This window comes from Seriola aureovittata, chromosome 10 (assembly GCF_021018895.1).
Source record: "Seriola aureovittata isolate HTS-2021-v1 ecotype China chromosome 10, ASM2101889v1, whole genome shotgun sequence".
Lineage (NCBI taxonomy): Eukaryota > Metazoa > Chordata > Actinopteri > Carangiformes > Carangidae > Seriola > Seriola aureovittata.
The window spans coordinates 12,063,745-12,087,785 of NC_079373.1; the positions used below are offsets into that span (position 1 = coordinate 12,063,745).

The following is a 24,041-nucleotide window of genomic DNA, read 5'->3' on the forward strand; positions in this document are numbered from 1 at the left end:
ATCTTTTTTCTGTCATTCCGTGTGCAGTGGTGTAGTACAGTATGAACCAGATGTTTCTTCACAGCTACAGACGTTGTTCCTCTGTCACAGTTGCCAGTCGTGTCATCAGTGACGTCGGTGAGGTTTGTAATCAGTCACGTGAACCGCGCAGGTCTGGATAAAGCGGTGCTCGGGTGTACACAGGCTATTTGGATGCGTCCATCCCACTGTGAATTCTTTTTTTTTGGTGTTTTTTTTTACGATAACACAGAGGAAAAAATATAAATAAACGAAGCAAACGCCGAGGGATAAAATTAGCTATCAACAGAAATCTCGGTTTTATTTCGCCTCGTATTCGACACATTGATCTTGCAGTCGTCGTGATTCGTCAGATGTGAGTAGATTCTTCTTTTATTGAGGATAAAAACAAACCAACCTCACACACCCAGTCTCTATAATGAAGGGGTCTCCCAACCTTCATTTTTAATAATTTGAACCTGTGATTGTACGTGAGGTGATGACTGTTATCGCTACAAACTGAATCCTTTATTATTATTATTTTAATGTTGGATGCTTGGTTAGGATAATTCAAAAGGTAAACAGGTCATATTATTGTTGTATAGCTATATGCATTGCAAGAATAACTTAATGCTTTATAGTGAGCATCGCTGCCTGTGTGTGATTCACTATATTTACAGTGCGCTCATTGGCTACAATGAAGTCATATGGAGGCTTATTTCGTTGCATCCCGTGTAGATGCTCTATAAGATGGCTTCTTCTGGTCGGGGCATATGAGAAAACCCCTCTGTATTATTGTGGTCGCTGTGATCAGTTATGTTTTTCAATGACCATTTGCTTGCTTTATGGTATTCCTAATGTAGTTGCAAGCTTATCATGGAGGGTTCCTATAAATATATATATATATATATATTTGCAGTACCACCTTAGAGTATTTAATTCTTAATCTTTTTGCTCTGTTTATCTTGGGCGTGTGTGGTTTCCTCATCAAGCAGCCAGGGTCTCCCCCTGTCAAACATAAGGAATGCAAATGGATGATGAGGGTGAGGGTTGTCTTCATGGCTAAGAGGGAACAGATGCTGAGTGAAATGTTGTGGTGGTTCCCTCCCCAGATCAGACTGCCCATCCTCCCTGCCCCCCTGCTGTTAACACATCCCTCTCTAATCCCTGCAAAGCCTGGGTCTGACTGTCCAGCAGCCGCGGCCTCTGTCTATTGGGCCATAATTACAAGACCACTGTGATGCTCAAAGCAAAAGTGAAAAGGCCTTTATTTCACTTCACAATATCACATGCATTATAGAGACAGGGTCTAGTTTTTTTTATGGTTTAATGTCAAAATTCTGCTGTTTGGGGGGAAATGTAGAAAATAAAATGTTTCTTGCATGAAATACTGTATCAAGAAGACATGTAAGATAAATAATCAATTATTTTTTTTCAAATGACAAAAGCTCCTGTTATAATTTAAAAATGTTGGATTTAATCACAGTTCTGTCAGAACTTTGAAATATTTGCCACTGTTCAAGCTTTTAACATTTTCTTCTTTATTATTTAGTGAAATATTCTAGCCAAAGGCCCAAGGTACCCATGCTTAACATACCAGGCTGAAATATAAGGGAGTCTTTAAAATTATGCATAAGATGTCAAGAATATTACATTTAAACTATCTACAAAAGGCATCTTGGAATATGTCAAATGAAGCTTTGGGACTATCAAATACAGAAAATGATGAGTTATGTGAGACAGTGTGGGAAAAATCTAATTTTGTGGCTTTCTGTGAAAGCAATCAATCCAAACATGAAACCATTATGGCACAAGTGGTTAGAGAATTACTGCAAATCTGACGGTTGGAGGTGACTCATAAAAACAATAGTGGATGTGAATGGGGAAGTTGGCTTGTTTTCTGGTGAGAAGAGGAAATCCGCTGTGTCCTTATTTGTCTGCTTTTATGAAGAAAACTGTGGTGAATGAAAAGATTGCAGTTTCTGGGGAGACCGTGAGTCACTCACTTCCAGTGTTGAGCTAACGCAGGGTTGCCTGCGATTAGTGTGATGGTGTGAGACTGTTGAAAATCATATGGAAAATAAAACGTCAAGTCTGGTCGAATCGGGTTTATTTATGGGCCCAAAGAAGTTTAGAGGACAAGTCTTCCTAGACTGATACACAGAACAATCAAAGTGATGCAGTATTATGTAGACAAAAACAAAGCACTGCACACATGACAGCAGAAGGCTAATGACCTTTCGACTCTGGTGCAGCCTGCCCAGCAGTACTAATGGAAAACACACAAAAACCACTGCTAGGAGAAAAGGGAAAAACTGTGGACAAGACCTGCTCACTGAGAGGTGACATGAATGTGTAATAGCTTCCAGGTCAATACAAGAAGGAGGCCACGAACATGAATAAAAACTTAATTAGATAAACAGACAGAAACTATACCTGTTCATTGTACATTCAGGGTATATCTGTTAATATTTAGACCTGAATAATTTTATTCTCTGGCTCTCCCAGAGACTCTGTGGTAATGAAACAGCCCATTAGTAATTTCAGCATCTCAGTGAGAAACATAGAATCTTCAATTTTAATGTTGTTGCTATGGCGAGGATTAGATATGATTTTAGGCCTGTGCTTCCTGTTGAGGGGGAGGAACAGACGCAGTGGATGTCGTGGTAGTTGGAACTGGAGATTACATCTATATTTAATCCTGAACCTTCCAAGTATTGTATGACACATCTGCCATGCCATCAACTGTATATTTAGCAGCACTCATGCGATACCTACTGAGAGCGGGGATGTTATTACGGATTGGTGTGAGTGCTGTGTCACATTCAAAGGAAGGGGGATCTACTGAACGGAATAATTAAGGCCTTTGATGACTTTCATTGGTTGTAAGTTCCCTAAGTAAAATAGAAATTTGATTCTTTATTTCATAATAACTCTGTTTTGCTGTGTCTCCATTTGGATCAGTCTGTGAATTTGATCACAGTTACAATGAAAAGTTTGTGAACCCTCTAGTAGATTATCTGAATAGTATATTACCTCAAATGAGACTTGAGATTTGAGCAGCATGAGACATCTTTTGTTTGGAAGGCGTTTAATAGTCTAATCCATCCAAGACGGGAAAAAAGATGATCTTTTATAGACAAATCAGTGTTGAAAATTTAAAGGCTGCTGAATAAAAAATACTTTGGTGCCATTTGTCAGAGGGATAGGAAAGTACAACCAGTGGAGAAACATGGAAAAGAGACTATTTAAGCAACTAAGCAACTTTAAATATGCATCAGTTGTGAAATAATGGGACATTTTGAAAGACACAGAATGTGTCAAATTCTGGACTTTTTTGTTTTCCAGAAATCAACTTTACAGCTCATACCACTTTTTAAATTATTTTTTGAGAGCAACAATGAACAAAAGATGCAAGGGAAACATAAATACTATAAATCATAAGTGCTACTGTAACGTGTATTTACATATTTTTGCCATTTAATGAAAACCAGTTTTGGAAGGAAATCTGAAATAAACTGTCCACTTTTTGCTATACATGCTGAGTCACTGGGTTTACCCACAGGGCTGCAGAGTGCAAATAACCTGCATCAACACAGCCACTGGCTAACCAGGGAACATTGGACTTAAAGACTCTTTAATGCAGATGAAAACACTGTAAGGCCAAGAGTGATGATGAGTCATCATTTTGAAATACCACTCTCACTGATGCACAGAGCAAACAGGCTTCTGAAACAAGATATTAGACTGAATTTTATTCGTAAATTGTTTTGCTTGGTCTTATGGATTCTAGGAGGATCAGTAATTAGCCAAATAAGTAAATCCAGGTGTCGTTGGATCAGCAGTAACAGCGAAATCATTCTCATCCCAGCATGAGCGTGAGCATGAAAATGGAAATTCTGCAGCATGTTTGCTACTATAGATTATCTTGTTTTTTTGGCCCCTTGTTCTCATGTTAGCGGTCAGTTTCACGCCCTAAGCCTGTAAGCAGTGCTTAGTTTTCTGTCCTATCACACGGCCACAGAGGAGGACAGCACACAGATCCATTCGCTTTAAAGCCAGTGGAAGCTAAAGTCCAATGGCTTTAAAGTGGGTGACATGGTCGTGGCTTCTTGTAGTACCATGGCTCCTGGTAGTGACACATCTAGCACAGAGGAGTGGGATAACTTTATGCTAACTCCCTCATAGCCCAGTGGGGAAAATAATAGGCAGCTGTTTATCAGTTTGCTACTGAGTGTGGAAGAACTGCTGAGAGAGATAAAACAGGCTCTTCAGCTGAAGCACAATAAGCTGGCCCAGTGCTAAGAGGCCTTCCAGGGCTCCATGCTTTGTGATAAAGCTATAACAAGCTGACTCACAGGCGCTCCCTCTATTCCTTTTTTCTTCACAACATTGTTCAGCGCAGAATATACGCTGTCTGAATATCACCTCGCTAAAAGCTCCAAAAAAAGCTTTTTGCTGCACTACAGTGCGCACTCTCTTCTTTTCCCAATGCTCAATTACAGTTCTGGTACTTTTCCTTTCCACACATTTTTTTCTTCTTCTTTTTCTACAGACGCATGTGTTTTATTTTACATAATCAGTCAGGGCATATAGCAAGGTCATTGGTCTTAAACCCTCCCATATTTCTTGGAGAAATATGGTGTTGTTGCAGACAGGAATGCATGCTAAATGCTTCCAGATGCTCTCATTATATTTGGTTATTTCTTCAGTATAGAATGTATGTGCAATGTAGGTAATGTCTCTGTTTTACATGCTGCACGGTATCTCTATCCCCATGATTCATTTAACAGTTATAGCAGCAAGACAATTAATAGAGTGTGCTCAGAGAGTGAATTTAATGCTGATGCTGCTCGGCCAGGTCCCTTCCTGATTGCAAAGGCCCACTTTCTTCCTGTGTTTAAGCTACACTACATCATATGTAATTGCAATATGTTTAAAATGTATAATGGAAGCCCTCCGCCTCTCTCCCTCTCTCTACTTTCCAGCCCTCAGTGTGGGAATGGGAAATGATGGAGGATAAAGGGCCTCGTGTAGCCGACTACTTTGTGGTTGCCGGCCTCACTGACTTGTCCAAGCCTCTGGAGGAGGAGCTCCACTTTGACGACGCCGGTCCCAAGTCTGTGAAACCCAACGCCCCCATCACCGACGTAGCTGTGGTGATCCGCTCCCTGGGTGAAGAGGTACCCCCGGGATTCACCTGTGTGGAAAGCACTCCCTCAGGCCTCTCTGCAGAGCTCAATGGAGCCAGCCTCAGGGGCCCGCAGATCTTCCTGTGTTTCAAGCGAGGCAGAGATAAGCCTCCACTGACAGATCTTGGGTAAGCAGTAATCCTCAGCCTGACCCTTTACTCACCCAGCACCACTAATCACTTCTCTGCCTTGGGTCACTGTAATCTGCTCTTAAACACATCCTTTAGTCTGACATCTCTTCTATGAATATATTATCAAAGTCGAATTCTTTCTCAAGAATGTCTTTGATTGAATAAAAATTGAGTAAAAAGTCAGTCTAACTCAGCCTTGTATTTCAGGGTTCTGTATGAGTGGAAAGAGAAGCTGAAGCCTGGATGTCACATCGTCCAGACCACGCCCTCAGGTCGCCCTGCCAACATCAGCAGCTCGTCCTCCCAACGCATCTACATCACCTACCGCCGTGCCCCGAAGAGCCAGCCCCACACTTCACTGGCTGTCACTGATGTTTGCATCATCATCCCAGGCAAGGGGGAGACACCCCCTCACACCTTCTGCAAGGTGGACAAGAACCTCAACAGCAGCATGGTGGGATACACCTCTGAGAACACAGCTAAATCTCAAGCATGCTAGCAAAAATAATTCATGTTTTCATTGACCTGTGGTGGTCTGTGTCTTTTCTCGTATTCCAGTGGGGATCTTCGATCTACCTTTGTTATAAGAAATCTCTGGCTAAAGCAAACACAATTGCATACAAAGCAGGTAAACTAGTGTGCAGAATATGCACTATGTATGAAATTTGATATTGGAATAGTCAGTATTTTATCACATCCTCTTTTCTCTATGTCAGCATGTAGTGAAGTTTCGAAGACGTATTTGACTGTGTTGTGTGTATTTGCGTCTAGGTCTGCTGTGTAGGTATCCTGAAGAGGACTACGAGTCCTTCCCACTGCCTGAGTCAGTGCCTATGTTCTGCCTGCCCATGGGGGCTACGATCGAGTGCTGGCCAGCGCACACCAAACACTCCCTGCCTGTTTTTTCCACATTTGTGCTGACAGGGGCCTCTGGAGAAAAGGTAACACCACCACCTACTGACACGAGTGTTACCAATAACCATGTCCGTTTCTCCGTGTTTGACTTATCTTGTCTTGCCTTTCTGTGTCATGCGAAACACACAGAAACCTACAAACCTGGACGCTGATATTGCCAAGAAAAAGAAACACTACTTTTTCTTCAGAGTCTCATTTCTTTCATCATTTCATTTACATTATCATTAATTAAGCAGTTCTCCCAAAGTTGGCATCAGTTTCTCTGCCCTTTAATACACAAATGCTCTGTTAATTGCTTAATTTCAGCCAGCCTCTCCATCTTTATTTCCCCCTCTGTCTCTCTCTGCGCATTAGTATCCCTTATGGATTAGTATGTTGATGAACTGCAGGAGTATTTCTAAGAATACTAGACAATCTTAATCAACTTCCAAACTACGACTGGAATCAAAAACGGTCTAAAGGCTGTGTTTGGAATACTAAAAGGCTGTTAGGCTTTGAAAGCAATGCAGCATAAAATATTTTTTTGCAGCTCATCTTTTGAATAATGGATAACCCATGCGCCACTTGGGCTGGTGCACAAGTTTTAACTGCTGAATGCCTCAGTGCTCACTCCTTCTTTCCTGCAACCTCTAGTCTGCAGGCTAGTCTCCTGGCACTTCATGCCTGGAATGATTTGTTTATTTATTTGGGAGGAACAACTTCAAAGGACTGAGGATGATTTAGCTGATTTATTAGGATGAAAATTCTCTAGTGGAGCAGCCACAACATCCTTACCTGAATAAGTTCTTTCAAAGGACCTCTGACTACTGTGGTTTAAATCTTTGTAATGTTATTGAATCATCAACCTTTATATTGTGATCCCTTTGTGTGCAGGTGTACGGAGCAGCCATCCAGTTCTATGAGCCTTACTCAGAGGAGAATCTGTCTGAGCGTCAGCGCTCACAGCTCGGCCTGCCAAGCTCTGATCTCGGACCTGACTGGACCAGAAGTGTTTACAGCAACAAGAGCATCTGTCTGCTCTCCCACTGGCCCTTCTTCCAATCCTTCAGGAGCTTTCTAACGTTCCTCTACCGATACTCCATCTCTGGGCCACATGCTCTGCCTATTGAAAAGTTAGCAAGTTTAACAGATTTAGTCTTTTTGTTGTAGTCTATCATAAACTGGTTAATTCTTAGTCTTACAGACAGTACTTGGTGTCTTTACTGACTCATTTTCTCTTTACTTTCAGGCACATCTTTCACTTCATGCAAAGTGTGCCATTCCCCTCCACTCAGAGACCACGCATCCTAGTGCAGGTGGGCTCAATATGTGACATTTGATGAGTGCTTGCTTTATTTGGTTCGTCATGAAAGTCTGTAAACACACTGTAATCACAAGCTGAATCCTCCACCCACTGCTGCTCTAACGCTCCTCTGTGCATCTTCCATAGTTGTCTCCACATGACAGTCTGATGCTGAGCCAGCCTGTCTCCTCTCCGCTGCCTCTCAGGTGGGGGAACGTCAGTAAAATATAAAATTATAACACGAAGACATACTATATTTGTTGCTTTCTTGATCTGATTTTGTTTTTTTTTTTTTTTTTTGTGCACTAGTGGTGGAAGCCTCTCCACATTACTGCTGAATCTGGGCCCGAAAAACGCAGCCACTCTTCTGGTGTTGGCTGTTACAGAGCACAAGATCCTGGTTCATTCTTTGCGTCCAGCGGTACTCACCAGTGTCACAGAGGCCCTTGTGTCTGTAAGTGGTTTGTTCTTTTCTTTCCATTACACTAATAATAACTCTTAAGAGGACGGTCTTTAATGTGATTAGAGGTACAATAGTTGATGAGGTAAAAGGCAGGGCCGTGGCATCAATAAATCACCCATAATCACATCAAAGAAGACCCTCGCTTATGGCATTAGTGGTGCAGTAGTTGCTGACTATCTCCCAGTTTAAATCTCTTCTTTTGTCCCTGCAGTTTATGTATGAATTATATGGATGCATTTATACTGATGGATGTGTCTCTTCCCTTTTCAGATGATCTTTCCCTTCCACTGGCCGTGCCCCTACATCCCTCTGTGCCCGCTGGCCCTGGCCGATGTGCTCAGTGCACCGTGTCCTTTCATTGTGGGTGTGGACTCCAGATACTTTGACCTTTACGTGCCCCCATCTGACATCAGCTGTGTGGATCTGGACACCAACACTATCTCCCAGTAAGTAACCTCTAACCGCAATCCCTCCGTGATAGATGGCCACCTTCAACTTTAACACACCCAAGCGAAAACCATCTTCCCATGATTTAGGCTTTTTATTGGTTTGATGATGAAAGTTCTTCCCAGGGTTATCTGTATAAGTCAGTGAGAGCCTCTTTTATGTAACGATAAGAGCTGGAATGTGAAATATTCTTACTATACACGAAAGCACATTTGGGTCCCACTGGTCCACCACATCAATCCAAAAGCTATTTTGCAATTGTAGTTGTAAGTGCTGATGTCAGTAAATCTATCTCCCTCCTTGTAGCTTTTTGCAACGTTTCTTCACTGTCCTCCCGTGTAATGAAAACCATATGGTGTGCTTTCAGAAAAGACGACAAGAAGGCTTTAACGTGGAAAATCTTGCCGAGGAGAGCCTGCAAATATCTTCTGAATACCCTGAATAAGCTCTATCAACAGCTCACTGAGGGTGAGTCCAGTCTGCTGTGTCATTTTATGTGTAGTTTCATGAATAATTTAGGCTGGCTACTTAAGGCTGTTGAGTCAGCCTGTAAAGTCAATTTACAGGAAAAGCTCATTAGATGATTACATTGTTATATAAAACCAACCGATAATGTTTTGTGCATCCCAGGAGATATTGTGGATGAAGTGTAATTTAGTCTTATGGTATACACTCCTACTCAACCTGCCTCATCTACTTATACTTCAATTTGTCAAATACTGTGTTTCCCAGAATCGCTTTTGCCCCTTTACTCAAATTTCAGCATATGGCTGTATAGTATTATGGGCTAATGTGGTCTGTCAGAAGAGAAAACAGAAATATCTGCCTATTCTAACATGGATTACTTGTCACTGTCACAATTAAACATCAATGCCAAATGAATCCCTTTCATTGTAGCAAATTAACATTTATCTTTGATGCTTTCTGCTATCACACTATATTTTAGCTGAACTGGAATGATGCAATGTCAGCTGGTCTGAATTGATCTAGTTATAATGAAACCCACTGTACAAATAAGAAATGGTTACCAATAGTTGTATACAGCAGTGTTTTAGAGTTAGTAAAATATCTCAACAGCTGGATGGATTACCATGAAATCTTGTGCAGATATTCATAGTCCCAATAAGATCAATCCTAAAGACTTTGGTGATCGCCTGACTTTTAGTCTAATACCACGAGGTTGACATTTGCTTTTTTTAAGAGAAATGTCTCAAAAATATGAACGCTCCTGTGGCACTGTTATCAGATCAAAATTTCAATTAGTCCAATTATTTGGTTTATTACCAAATACTCGCAAAACTGATGACATTCCCACCAGCCTCGGTTTGTCTTTTTGCTTTGTGCTCATGAGCAAATGTTTGTATGCTAACATATTAAACTAAGTGAACATGCTAAATTGTATGTCTGCTAAACAGCACGTCAGCACTGCCAGTGTCATCATGTTAGCATGCTGACATTCACATTTAGTTAGCATGCTTCTATCTTAGTCTCATTAACAGGTTGCCACTTGTCGTATTGTGGAAAGAGTTCTTACGCAAAAATAATAGTGTTTACTGTTATACCGGACTTTACTTCACAAGTTAGAATACCTTGTGTTGGCGTGTTTTTCATGTCCTCTATATACATTCCACGTTAACATCTGTTGTGTGCTCTCAGGTGGTCAGCTGAACCGTGAAGATGTGCAGATGGAGCACACAGTGACTGACAGTGAGCTCAACGGGGGGAAGAGCCTCCACACTCTGGAGCTGGAGATCCAGGAGGCCTTCCTGCGGTTCATGGCGGCCATCCTACGAGGATACCGCTCCTACCTGCTGCCCATCACCCAAGCCCCCTCTGAGAAGACCACAGATGCCAGCTCTCTCTTCGACATCCAAGGTACACTTCAGCCTCGGTCTATGATATCTATTACTGCATGTAATCGCAAAACACACTGACAAAGCTATTGTTGCCTTGCCTTCATGTGATTCAGTGCTGTTTGAGGTCTGAGCACTGCTGCATCAAAGTTTGGCCTAAATCACTGCTGTAATGACTCTGGTGATTTAGCTTAGGCCTCTGTGGAAATTAGACTTGGATGACAAGTCAGAGAAACGGCCATGATTAATAGCTCAATGTCCTTGCACATCTGTGTGCTCTGATGCAGCAGGGAAGAACTTGTTTCACAGCACGGTATTCATTTTCTGTAAATGCTGCATCTTGACGCCATAAACGTTCTGCAACAGATTGAGAAGTGCATGTCCAGATTTAGAATCATGACACTGCTATTAATCAACACCTGTCATGTGTTTCATTTTGTAACATGTTTTGTTCCATAGGCTTCCTGAAGAGCAGAGACCGCTCCCATCAGAGGTTTTACTCCCTCATGACCAAGACTCAAATGTTCAGCCGTTTCATAGAAGAGTGCTCATTCGTCAGCGATAAAGATGCTAGCCTGGCTTTCTTTGATGAGTGTGTTGATAAGGTGAGGCTTGCAGCTAATCTTTATTATGGATTTTACGTGTCACAGACAATTCATTAGAAAAACTGTATCATTGCGCTGTGCAAGAAAAATTGCTCCGGTAACAATATTTAGTCTTGCCTCAAACCATTTGCAGAAGTTCTTGGGAAAAAAAAGGCTGAGGCGTTTAGAGGAAAGATTACTCACACGCTTTCCTCTCAATTAAGATTGAGGTCTTTGTTTAATTTGAAGGAGCTAATAAGCAAATAACAGGAACTAATAGAAATAAACAACACCCCAACATCTCCCTTGAGCCTCTTATTACCATCAGCACTAAGCTTTTCTCGTCTATTATTTCCCTCCTGTTCTTTTCAATCCTTTTAAGTGTTTTTCTGTCTTTGTTCTCAGCCGTTTTCTTTTTCTCAGATTTTCTGTTTATTGTCTTCTTCTCTCTCTTTCTCTCTCATCCTGACCCGCCTGCCTGGCAGCTATTCACCACTGGAGGCAAGGTAAGCTGCTAGAGCTTGTGCTGTAGTTTAAACCTGGGTGCACGTTTTAATACATTTTGCCTCTTTCAGTGATAGTAGCTTCAGGTGTGATCCAAGTCAAAGTGTTTTCATGGTTCAGGGCAGAGAGCTGTGTGTGTGTGTGTGTGTGTGTGTGTGTGTGTGTGTGTGTGTGTGTGTGTGTATGTGTGTACTCATTCTGAATAAGTCAAGGTGAAGTAAAGAGGGAGTGAAGCTAAAAGTGTAGTAAGGTCTTAAATGTGAGGGCGTGCATCAGCCATCTGCGTCTGTCAGCAGTCTGCATTATTGAACCAGGTGCCATTAGAATGAACAGCACAGAGAGGTTATGCAGAGCTGATTTTGTGGTGATGCTGAGATATAGAGATTAATTATTTGTGCTTGCCATTTTCTGAGACTCTGTGCACTTTCCGGACTTCAGTAGCCTCTGTGAAACATAATATACAAGAGAGGAAGATAAAGATGGAGGCGGTAATCCTTATTTGTCAAAATGTTATGATGTTTAGTTGTGCAAATCCTACGTCATGTGGGCCTCATTGTCAGTTAGAGGCCTAATCTTGTGGGGACTTGACAGCTTTCATTAACACATCCTGCCTTCACATGTTTTGTAACACACAAAAATGACAAAACACCAACCTCCCCTCCAGAAAAACCCTTTGTGCTTGCAAACTTGTGCAATCAGGAAGTCGCATTTACATCCTGCATGAACGTTTTGAGCTCCTGTATGAATGGTCATTGCGGTCATTATTGAGAAGTGGAAGCATTGATTCATTCAGCGTCATTGCTGCTGAGGTTGACAACAAGTGCGTGATTGGGAAAGACCGCTTGGGTGTAAGAGGAAGGGCAACAAGCGGAGAAACACTGAGTGGAATCGAAGTGAGGGCAAACGGGTCAGTGACAGTCAGTTGACTGAATCATCCACTCGACTGAGTGGAACAAACGCTGTAAACGCAGTACCACTGGGGAGCTATTCAGCCGCTGCCAAATATTAACGTTTTTGTAAAGCTCATGCCTAAGATAAGCTGCTAATCGATTCAGATAAACCAAGTGACTGCACATCAGCATAGCAGGCTTTTTATGATCTCCCAGAAAACCATTCAGTGGTGATTTTCTCCTAAAAAAAAAAAACAACATGTAAGCTTTACCTTGTCATCCTCCTTTGTGCTGCTGCTGTTGTTCTCAGGCAGGCAGTGCGGCTTTGTACTCTTCTCTCCATAGAGCAGATCCGTCGGTCAGTTTTGAGTTGAAGGAGATTTGACAGCTTAGTAACAAGCATTGCTGCCAAAGCAGTAAAGTGTAATGGTTTCATGTCCAACATGGCATTTTGTCCAGGTCACTGCGGCCTGGATTAATTTAGTCTTGGAAGATTCGTAGGATCAAGCCTCTGCCTTGGCAGTATGCTGGACCGGGGACAGGGGCCATATTTCTGGTGTAAATGGACTCATTACTGACATCTGTTTGTCCTCTCTGACCCTCATATCCGCACTGATCTGAGGGCTCATATGGTATCAGGTGCCTGTGAGCCTCCAAACAGCATTAGCCTATGGATTTGTGTTTACAGCAAAGCTAAGAGGAAAGATGAAAGACAATGACGAAAGTGTTTTTCCCTTGCAAGGTGGACAGTGAGCGGCCGGAGGACACCAGATTGATCGAACTGGATGAATCCCACCGCAGTGAGCACACAGTCTATATCAACCCTCCAGAGCTGCCTCCACTGCCGCAGGGAGAAGAGCATCCTCTGTGCTATAGGTACCACACTGCAGATCAATCTCTTGACAACAAAGCAAACTGTTTCTTTCTTTTACAATGTCTTATTCACTTCGAGAGCACTTTTCACAGACACTGGGTGCACACAATACGGCTCCCGAAGGAGAGACTTAATGTAAATTGCTTCTCTTGTTAAATAATTTGTCACTGCTGTGGGGCTTTGTGATTATTTTGAGCCGGAACACATCGCTTTTGGATCCTTGTGTTGTTGCTCAAGCTTCCAGGGTGTCGGCGCCAAGCTGGTGTGCATGTCACTTTGCTTGCCTTTGTTTATGTGGGATTGATGCCTATTTCAGTTTATCTCATGGTATATGAGAGTGTGTATATGTATTTCTGCAGCTACTCTGGATTCCCTGTGCTGAATGTCGAGCTTCTGGAGCCACTGGAGGGACTAAATCCTCCATCAGCAGGCATGGCCTCGCGCCACAGCAGCCCAGCCAGCCCTACCGCCATCTTTAGACGCTCGAAACAGGTCGGCCATATATGTAGTTAGATTTTCTTGAAAACTGCTTTTAAAAAAAAAAAAAAAAAAAAAAAAATCTCTTTAACTTGTTTTTTGTATTTTGAGACCATATAATAAAAGATAAACATTAATATGTGTTAAATGTATCGTCAGATTTTATCCTTATTTGAGCCTTTTTCTTTCTTTGCATGTTCAGCTTATTTCACTGCAGCATTCATTCTTCATAAAGATGGATAAGGGTATAAATGTGAAAACAAAATGCAAATCGAGTTTCTAAAGGAAGATAAATCATCTCTGTATGTGATCTTTTTTTCTTTTCTTTTTTTATCTCAGGAGATCAAATCAGCTCAAAGGATGGCCAAAACCTATTCATCTATGCCTCAGATGTGGTCCAAGTGTCTGTTGCGCCACTGCTATGGCCTGTGGTTCATCTGCCTGCCAGGATTCGTCGGGACCTGCCACTCTAAGGTTCGAGCTCTGCGTACAGCTTACGATGTGCTGAGGAGGATGCAGGACAAGAAGCTACAGGCTCCAGATGAGGTAGGAAACTGAATTATAAGACAACCACACAGATATATACATGTGTATTAATGACATTAATGAAGTTTTTGAAGTTATAGTGCACATCTTCAGCTTTAAAATCCTGATGTTTTCTGTCCAAGGTGTGTTACCGTGTGTTGCTGCAGCTGTGTGGCCAGTACAGCCAGCCTGTCCTGGCTGTCAAGGTGCTGTTTGAGATGAAAAAGGCTGGAGTTCAACCCAACGCCATCACCTATGGGTACTACAACAAGGTGTGTTCTCTTGATATAAATTGTACCTGCAAACAGTAAGCAATAAACAAGCTAATTTGACTTTGGTTTAAGTTTAAATCTAAAACTCTCCGACCATGTTCCTGCTTCAGGCGGTGCTGGAGAGCACCTGGCCCTCCACCACCAGAGGAGGCTACTTTCTGTGGGGAAAGCTGAGGAACGTGGTCCTAGGTGTGCTCCAGTTCAAGCAAGCCGGGAGAAAACAACAGACTTCTCACAGAGATCCTCAGCTTTCAGGTAAGACTACCAAAGTCCTGACTCAGGGACGCGTTAAATTTGATTTTTACAGATATTTGATAACCCCTAATTTCCATGGTAGTTTCCGCTAATAACTATACTCATATTCTTTTCATTTTATCACAATATTTCCACAAGCATCTGGTCTAACATCTTTCTAGAAAGTGAATCGTTGACGTCTCTTCTGCACAGATGCTGACTGTCAAAGTTTTTGTAAATATTAGAAGGGTGAAATTTGTTTCCGACAGTCATGACTCAAGAAATGCACAGAAAGTTAAATTTAAACATCATTAATTTAAAATTGACTATTAATCCACATCTGCTAATACAGCATATTATGCACTCCCACACTGCCTTCATACAAATACTAAAACATACACCAGTAGTCATTACTTTATATCCAAGACTCATTGCATTAAGTTCAGTGGTAAAGCCTTTTCACTTGCACACACATTCAGTAAATCACAGCCTGATAGAGAAGGATCTTATGTCTGTTCTTAATGAATAGACATGTAAATGAGTACGATCCTATGGGAGCAGTTTCTTCAAGGCATCTCTCCTGGTCTCATAACAAGGTTTATCCTGACTCCAGCCTCCTCCAGCACATATTGTTCCCAACTCGCTTTTCTTTAATGACACTAATTAAAGAGAGTGAAGAGGTTTTCTTCCCCAGCAGTCACAGCACACAGGTTGCTCTAGATGTCAATTTCCGCAACAGCCCAAAGAGACTGTCATTACCATTATGACATGTTGTATGAGGGGCTCTAATGAAAACATCATGCTTTACACCATATACAGTAACACTGTTGTTGTTGTTGTAGTTTGATTTCATTCACTTCACAAAGAGGATTTTATACAAAATTTCAGAAAAGGAAATGTGATCATGTTAAGAAACAGGATTTAGTGGTTTGTGAAATGAAAATGTGCAGTTTAGTGTGATTCATTCAGCTCTCATTCTGCTCTCCTTTGAGCTAAAAATAAGCCAGAAAAAGTAAAAGCTTGATTTTCTTTTGGCGCCCTGGCGTCCTTTTGTGTTCAGCAATGTTCAATCATGATGACAGCTACCGCATGTGGGATTTAGAGCATCCCTGCTTCTTTGCCGTGGATGACAATGATTACATAAAGCGCTCTTAGCCCAGCTGGGCTCTAGTCTTATAATCCTGTTGGTACCCTGACATTTGTTTTAACCTCTCATCCTCTCTCTTATCTGTTATCTCCCTGCAGACGGCAGTGATCTTGACACAGTCAGTCATGGGAGTTTGGACAGTGCTAATGACTCTGCTGAGCGAACCTCCATCGACACTGACTTCACTAAAATGGACTCCAGTGATGATGGATTTAGTACAGGTAGGAAGCAGCGGCTTGGCTTTGTCCTTCCTCCAACTATTTCACTCTCATCCTAATTGTGTCACCGCTTCTCTTGGTGTCACAACGTCTGACAGTTAAATTGAATTGATTTGATTTACCACCTTAAATGTGTCCAAACCCCAGGATTCATAACCTTTAATTTTGCTTCCCTTTGCTTAAATGTCACTGGACTTAAATAAATTGCTCCAACATGTACTCTACACATTCTGCTTTTTATCAAGCACCCAACACCCACAGTAAGAAACGGAAGTGACCTGTAGCACAAAAACGCCTCAAGAACATGTCACCACATAACTATTAAGTCCCAGAAGTGACACGTGTTATAAATACATAACTCCATCAAGTAAATATTTTAAAATGGTAAGAAATAACAAATGCTAAAAATATGTTAAATATATTCCAATGGCTTTTAAAAGTGATGGGGGAAAATGTAAACTATGCAATCATCAGGAGGCACATGCACATCCATAAAATCTTTGTGCTTTTTCCTACAGTTTGACCTTGTGAATATGATGCTAGTTTTCAAAGACTCTTTTCCTCTCCTGCTGCTCCTGCTTTTCTATTCTGGGAGTGTTGCTGAGTGTGCTGCAAGCTGTAGGGAATGTCGCCATGCTCAAAACTCTCAGATCAATTGTCTCTTATCCACGGATCCATGGAGACTTAATATCTAGCTTTTGATTCACTCAGCGCTTTCTGAAAGAGGAAAACAGTCAGAAATAAAATATGAAAAATAACTGTGATTTTCAGAGGAATAAAGCTTCTTATCTGTTTGCAGGTGGACAGTCAGACCAAGGCTACGATTCACTGTCCAAAGAGGAGGAGAGACTGTGCGGCAGAGAGAGTGACAGCACGCCACTGGTGGAAGACAAAGGACAGAGCCAATCCAGTGAGTTATGCATTAACTGCTATCTCTAATCTTTGACACTTAGTGACCATTTGAGCAGAAGTGAATCACTGCGTACTGTCAGCAAAATGAAGACTCTCTCTTTAAAAGCTAGGGTGTCATATCGCAGTGTGGGTGTAAAGTATTCCCTACCCATCCATTTGCTGATATATTTAGATGTTTTGGAGAAACAGATTCTGTTGATGGATGTATGTGTTACGTAAGCAGGTGATTGTGTGCGTGACAGGATTTGTTGCAAACAACAACATGCTGTGTCTCTCTGTTCCAGTCTTCATGATCAATGCTGCTCACTAAATAAGGCCTTCATCAGTCCTAATTGTCTCTAACTTTGTTTTTTAGCATTGAATATAAGACGACCATATTTTAAGATAAACAGCTCTCCCTTAAGGAAACACTCAGCTGCCAGTTTTCCCATCTCCACCACACTGCAACAGCTTTATATTGGCATAAACAACAACACTACAGCTGCAGTTTACATTCATAAGTGTAGTCGAATGAATCCTTTGCAATAACAAAATTTGTGATTTTGTGTATTATCTCCTTGACAATTTGGTATCATTTAAATCTCCAGCACCTGAGATTGAAGTTCCAATCAGCAGCATATCTCCTTCTGCTAAAAGCTACAAATCAACAGATGCCAGTGCAGGTGAGTTTTATTCATAAAGAAGATTGCCATGATTGTGTAAAACAGTGCCACATATTTTCAGTTTTACTGTATCAGAGCTGAATGCCTTGCCGCATTTTTTTTTATTTTGTTATCACAGGTAACGTTGACAGGCTGGTTTCCAGTCCATGCAGTGATGCCATTCTGTGTGGAGTTCTGCCAAAGACAGAGAGGCCAAAATCTCTAGACTTGTCTGGTGGACAGGGGAGCCTGAGGCTCACCGTGCCTCATCCTGGCGCAGCGAAGCAGCATCACGTAGCGGCTGAGAGACTGCATGGAGTAGAGGAAGAGGAGACAGAAACTGATAAACAGAAACCTCTGGTGGAGAGGAGTGTGAGCTGCAGTGATGCAGCGGAGAGGCAAGACTTCTCCATAGAGAGGAGTGTCAGCTTCAGTGCTGGGACTGTGAGGAGGACAGGTATAGAGATGGGATTTGACCCCCTGTCACTGATGGCGACCAAGGCGGTAGAGTGTGACCAGGACAACTGCAGCACACCTACCACCCGCCGCAACCTCGCCGAGGAGATCGAAATGTACATGAATAACGGCAACAGCCCTCTGAGCAGCCGCACGCCCAGTATGGACCTGCAGAACCCCTCGAGCCCCTTGTTTCGATCCCCTCCATCTCCTCACACCTCACCAAGACCCTCCACTCTACTGCGCTCCAACACACACCTCCCACTGCCTGTCAATCCCAAAGAGAGGCTGAGGCCATCACCATCTCTTCCTCTGGGTGACAGGGAGAGGCCTTCCTCATTAGTGTCACCCTCATCTCCTACTCCGTCCACCTCATCGTTCTCCATGGACTCTCTCCTCACACCGACTCTGGACATCTTTAAGAGCAGCGTCATTTCAGCAGGGAAGGGTGTGGCTGAGAAGGCCAGCCGCCTTTACTCTCGTCTGTCGTCCCAGACTTCATTAACACAGGTCAGTAGTGCAACATTTTTCACAAACAAATATTTCCAACACAATTGCTCATGGTATCAAATTGTGTCCTCGATGAACTATTGTAACGGTGACGGTATTATTTTCCTTTTTTCTCTCCTGCAGGATGCAAACTGTGACAGGATTAGTGTATCCTCACTGACCTCAGGAGAGGCAGACTGCTCCTCGCTTCTTGATAATGACTCCTGTCTGGACCCAGACGGCTTTACCTCACCCCAGCATGGCAGCATGTCCCGACTCAGGAGGAGCCCTGTTGTGGGCCATACTAACCTGGGCAGCCCCAGCACACCCAACAGAGTGTTCAGACACAACTCCTTCTCTGGTTTGTCCTTCAATCCATCTGCATAATCAATATTGTTGGAATAAAGCTGCTACTTTATGTTTTTCATTTTCGAATCTCGAAATGTTTGAGCTAGACAAACGACACAATCCACATGTATTTAAAGTAGTTTGCAGTCTTTATCAAAACATCTCCAGCTTAAAAAAAAAGGTCATCGCTTACAGCCATGCTCATTAAATTACTGCTTTAACTGCAGCATTGTATTGATCCCCAGCAAAACACTTCTTGACTATCTAAATTTAGAGCAAGAGTAGGGCTCGGTAATGGAGAGAGTCGGAGGTTTTTCTGTGGGAAACTAGGCCAGCAGGCAGGAGGGCTGATTCAGTGTGTAGGCTTTTCTGCACTCAGCCAAAGGCCCTATGCTAAACATATACACGTGCATGCACACTCACATGCACACTCCCAGAGACACGGATTTGCTAAACTTGAAACGTCCTCTGAGTGCGCTCTTTGAAGAACAGGGTGCTACTTAGTTTTATTCTTGCACATTTGCTTTATTTAATTCAGATATGTATAGCTTTGATAGTTGTGCTCAATCTTGGCTTTGCCTTCTGTGTCTTATTGCGTAACTTCCATTGTATCCAGGTGGTTTGGCGCTTCCCTCTAAAACTCCTCACACTCCAGATTCCTCCCCCGACACCAGCCGCTTCCAACCCACTCCCAATTACACCATAGAGGTAAGTTCCTCACGCATCAAAACCCCTTTTCGGACACTTCTCTTTAGATAGACTCGCACTGTCATGACTGAGTGTTACTGCATCTGATTTCCGCCACATCCCGATGGTTTTTGTTGCAGGTACTTATGTCCAGTTGCTCGCTGTGCAAGACGTGTGACTGTCTGGTGTATGACGAGGAGATCATGGCTGGCTGGACAGCAAATGACTCAAACCTCAATAGCACTTGTCCCTTCTGTGGCACAGCCTTCCTGCCTTTCCTGAATGTGGAAATCAAAGATCTGAGACCACAGAGCAGGTAAATACTCCCTGTGTAAACAAGTATTTACACATTTTATATTCAGGTACACACACTTTGAATAATTAATCAGGTACCTGCATCATTTCAGGCCGAATTCAGTAATAATATGAGGTTTAATGTCTTTGATCTCTTACACTAGATTGTCTATTTTTAGATTGCCTTGCTAGCTGTCTGGCACTTTTTTCAAAAAGCACTGACACACACGCACACACACACACACACACACACACACACACACACACACACACACACACACACACACACACACACACACACACACACACACACACTCACTCAGACAGACACATCTTTTATCCCAGTGGCCTCTTTAAACAGATCCATGGTGTGTCTCCCCCCAGGTCTTCTAAGCAAAGTAATCCTGTTACTGAGGAGGACACGTCTGCGTCTCTCAATCCCGAGGCCAAAATGTCTGCGTCAGACTGTGCAGCTCAGTCACCTGCAGCTCCCCCGCAGAAGCAGGAGAGCAGTGGGAGTGCTGGGACAGCTGTGCCAGCCTCAGCCCCAGCCTCCGCCTCTGCTCCGGTGACGGTGCCCTACCTGAGCCCCCTGGTTCTGTGGAAGGAGCTGGAGAGCCTGCTGGTGAACGAGGGCGACCAGGCCATCTTCTCTCCGAGTGTTGTTGACCAACACCCCATAGTCTTCTGGAACCTCGTGTGGTACTTCCGAAGGCTGGAGCTGCCAAGCAACCTGCCAGCTCTAATCCTGGCCTCCCAGCACTGTAGCCAAGGAGACCAGGTAAATATGTCAACAAGCTCACCCACATATAGCTGTGTGTAGATTGACCCATTTAATATAAAGTCACCATTTAATCAGCTTTGTTTTAAAGTTCTTATGTGGAGGATGTGAACATTTGGGACTTTGGTGACTCCTAGTGGTAGTTTCAGAAAAGACACTGTCCAAACAGCAATGCATGAAAGCAGCACATATTTTCACTCATTTTTTGCAAACAAATGAAAACCACGTATTTTTAAAGACATAACATCCACTAACATCCTGCTCAAAGGGCCTGTAAGATACAGAATAAAGGATTAATCTTAATTTTACTCCCTTTAGACTCCTCAGAGCGTTTCATCCGAGGACAGTAAGCAAGTGCTGGTGAGGATTATGTGGGACAACCTGAGGTTGCACCAGGACAAAGTTCAGCCCTGCTACGTCCTGTGGAACACACACTGTAAGTTATTTCAGCATTTACTTTAACAGAATGATGTCAAGTATATTATGTTTCAAAAGGTGAAATTACTTTCAGAAAATCATGGTAACGCTGGCAAGAATGATTAAGGTCAGATATTTACATACAAATTAAATAATGCATATGAAGTAACTAGAAAGTCATGCATTATTCAGTTCAGAACTCCTATTAGTCATGCCTCCTATATCAGCGCTGCACTCTCAGACTGGATTCTGAGTGATGGAGATGAATGAACCTTTGATCAGGGTGACTTTTATCTCTCCTTCTTTGCAGGTGCCAATTCCCTGGTTCGCTCGGGGCTGTGTGAAGAAGGCCAGCTCTTCACCGTGGAGCTACTGCAGGGTTTTGTGAGAAGCATTAAAAAGAGTGATGTCTATCAACCCATGAGCCAGATCATCCAGCTGCTGGGGCCGGAGCTGGGTTTTAAGAGGCAGAGGTGAGGAAATAAAGATGTCAGTGTATAGTCATGTAGAGAACATGATGTGAATGGAAAGTCTAATTGCGTTTCTCTTCTTTCTTCCAAAAAGGAGCCTTTACAGAGATTTATTGTTCCTTGCTCTCGTTGCCTTGGGGAAGAACAACATTAATATAAGTGAGTTCAAAAGCCTATTTTCATTCATGCTAGTGGCATGGGTTGGTAATGTCAGTCCGTTGGTTGGACAGTTGAAACATCTCAACAACTATTGGATGGATTTCCATGAAATTTGGTACAGATATCAATAGTCCACATAGAATGAATCCTAATGACTTTGGTGATCCCTTGGCTTTTTCTTTAGCGCCACCAGCAGGTCAAAATGTCAATTTATCCAATACTTTGATTTGAAGCAAAAATCCTTCAAAATAAATGCTATTCCCATCAGCCGCATCTGTACTTTGTGTTTAGTGCTAATTATAAAGATGTTAGCATGCTAACACACTAAACTCAGATAGTGAATATCTACGTGAATAACATTTTTAATTCATTATTATCTCATTGCAGATGCTTTTGACCGGGAGTACAAGTTGGCATATGATCGCCTCACACCCAACCTGGTTAAACTGACACACAACTGTGACCGGCCCCCTGGAGCAGGGGTCATGGAGTGCAGGAGGACTTTTAGGGAGCCCAGTTTGTAAACTACTTCTCTCCTTCTGTCCCATTATGTTTTCCCCTCAAACTGTGGTCACTGCTGCTGTTTTCTTTTTTTTTATTTTCTTTGGACTGCTCTTCAGCCTCAGGACCTGCTCACCTGACTGAAGCACAGAGCTCTTTAAAGCACAATTGGAAAATGACACTTAATAATGTGAAGCAACTGCCATGAGTTTCATGTATACTGTTAGAGCAGAGAGGCAGGGAGAGGCATGGAGTGACAAGCCTTGTCTTTGTAAATATTTAGAAAGTTCCACTGTATTTTCAGTATAACTATAGTAAAATGTTTGTACAGTTAATATACAGTCTATTTTATGACTTTGTTTCTGTTGAAGCTGTGAGTAAGTATGTAAAAGTAAGTGTATGATCACATTGTCTAAATTCCTCAGTGGTCCTGGTGACCTTGTTAAGACTGTTGTTGAGTGTGTGTATAATAAGTACTTGCTCTTAGACGTTCATGTTTTTACAAAGCACTTAGACAAGATGAGCTCTGGCTTTTCATTTTCATTAGCATAACGCTGTGGCCCAGCAGCCTATGCTCAAGTGACTTTTCTATTTGGCAGCTGCAGGATTTACTGTACTGTCTAATATTTCCATTACATGCAGTTCACAAAAGAAATTGTTCCTCATCTGCACCCTGTAAACCTGGCATTGCCATGCTCATATGCCTGAATACACTAAACTAGATGATAACATCAAAAAAGTATAAAACATATTATTGCTTCCGAATCAAAAAGGGAGAACTCAATTAATGTATATGCACAATGTTTATTCATGTATCCTTTTTTGTACAATGTACCAAAAGAACCCAAAAAGGGAGTAACACTTATATGTTTTATTTACAGTTTTTAAGCAATACCTTTTTTAAAGTGAGGACTGAATAATTTCTGTGTTATAAGGGACCACCAAGGATACATTTCCTTAAAAACAGTACAATCAAACTAACAGGTGACAGATAAAAACTGAAAAATACATTTCTGTTGGTTTAATCAACACAATTTTTGATAAACAAATTAATGTATTGACACAGAAACAGATCTATAAAATTGTACAGAATATTTGATTCTAGTATTTTGTATATTTCTTTTTGGTCTTCACTGTATGGTGTAGATGTCAGGTTTAGACATTTGGACAACACCGCACTGTTTAAGGTCATTTTAACCACTTATAATAAAACTGACTGTTTAAAGGGATTTTGAACAGATGGCAATGCAGGATTCTTTGCACTGAGCATATTCAAAGATGTGTAAGCGTCAAAGGTGTTAAATTTGAACAACAGCTCTGACCTGCCCTAATTCAAAATCACGTCCAAAAATGTGTAATTGTTCACTGTGTTAATATTGTCTTTCACTTTTAACTGACAAAAACCTGCCTAGATTTCTATTTGTAGTGTGATGCAGCTGCACAGCTTATTACTGAACCTCACAGTTACTTATAATGATAAGATGCTGGATTAGATACAGCTGTGTGCTCACAGCATGTACATTTGCATTTTAACCACCTTGTAAGTTGTAAACGGTAAAAAAACAAAACAAAAAAACACAGTGATGACCAAAACATCATTTGATGTCTACATGTTGTTTACACTATTTGTCGATTAAAACAATGTTTATTAAGTATTATTTATCATTTGTAACACAGATACTAATTTGTATGATTTTTACATTAAAAAAAGAAATCAAATTTTTTCCCTGGCTGGATCTATAGTTTGCTTTTCATTATGAATAAACACGTTTATTCTATGGATGTAAAGTTCATTTTTTTGTCCAAAATGAATAATAGGCCTGACCTTTTTTATAAAACCTGATGTGTATGAAGGTACAGTGAGTTCAAGCAAGCTCAGGT

The 24,041-nt window shown here is 41.9% G+C and overlaps 1 protein-coding gene across 3 annotated transcripts; it reads left to right on the forward strand.

Moving 5' to 3' along the window:
* The first annotated feature begins 151 nt into the window (after nucleotides 1–151).
* Nucleotides 152–23,884, forward strand: dennd4a (DENN/MADD domain containing 4A). Of its 3 annotated transcripts, none has more exons than XM_056387370.1 (31): nucleotides 152–373; nucleotides 4,986–5,317; nucleotides 5,528–5,774; nucleotides 5,879–5,948; nucleotides 6,092–6,261; nucleotides 7,109–7,347; nucleotides 7,464–7,530; nucleotides 7,665–7,723; nucleotides 7,827–7,971; nucleotides 8,251–8,426; nucleotides 8,795–8,895; nucleotides 10,084–10,302; nucleotides 10,740–10,885; nucleotides 11,350–11,370; nucleotides 13,001–13,134; nucleotides 13,492–13,624; nucleotides 13,949–14,155; nucleotides 14,278–14,406; nucleotides 14,517–14,661; nucleotides 15,886–16,008; nucleotides 16,805–16,915; nucleotides 17,505–17,579; nucleotides 17,698–18,524; nucleotides 18,648–18,864; nucleotides 19,468–19,559; nucleotides 19,679–19,854; nucleotides 20,217–20,613; nucleotides 20,932–21,049; nucleotides 21,341–21,503; nucleotides 21,595–21,659; nucleotides 22,047–23,884. In XM_056387370.1, exons 2-31 carry the CDS (start codon nucleotides 5,007–5,009, stop codon nucleotides 22,181–22,183), a joined length of 5,220 nt encoding a protein of 1,739 aa, XP_056243345.1. In that variant the 5' UTR covers nucleotides 152–373; nucleotides 4,986–5,006; the 3' UTR covers nucleotides 22,184–23,884. The 3 variants fall into 3 exon arrangements, with proteins under 3 accessions (XP_056243345.1, XP_056243348.1, XP_056243346.1); XM_056387371.1 differs by lacking the exon at nucleotides 152–373 and adding an exon at nucleotides 2,816–2,882; XM_056387373.1 differs by lacking the exon at nucleotides 11,350–11,370.
* Nucleotides 23,885–24,041: the final 157 nt, after the last annotated feature.

Coding starts and splice junctions, on each gene's coding strand:
- dennd4a (XM_056387370.1), top strand. CDS start 5,007: ATGATGGAGGATAAAGGGCCTCGTGTAGCCGACTACTTTGTGGTTGCC. Junction 7,348..7,463: donor CATGCTCTGCCTATTGAAAA/GTTAGCAAGTTT, acceptor CTTTACTTTCAG/GCACATCTTTCACTTCATGC. Junction 21,050..21,340: donor CGTCCTGTGGAACACACACT/GTAAGTTATTTC, acceptor CCTTCTTTGCAG/GTGCCAATTCCCTGGTTCGC.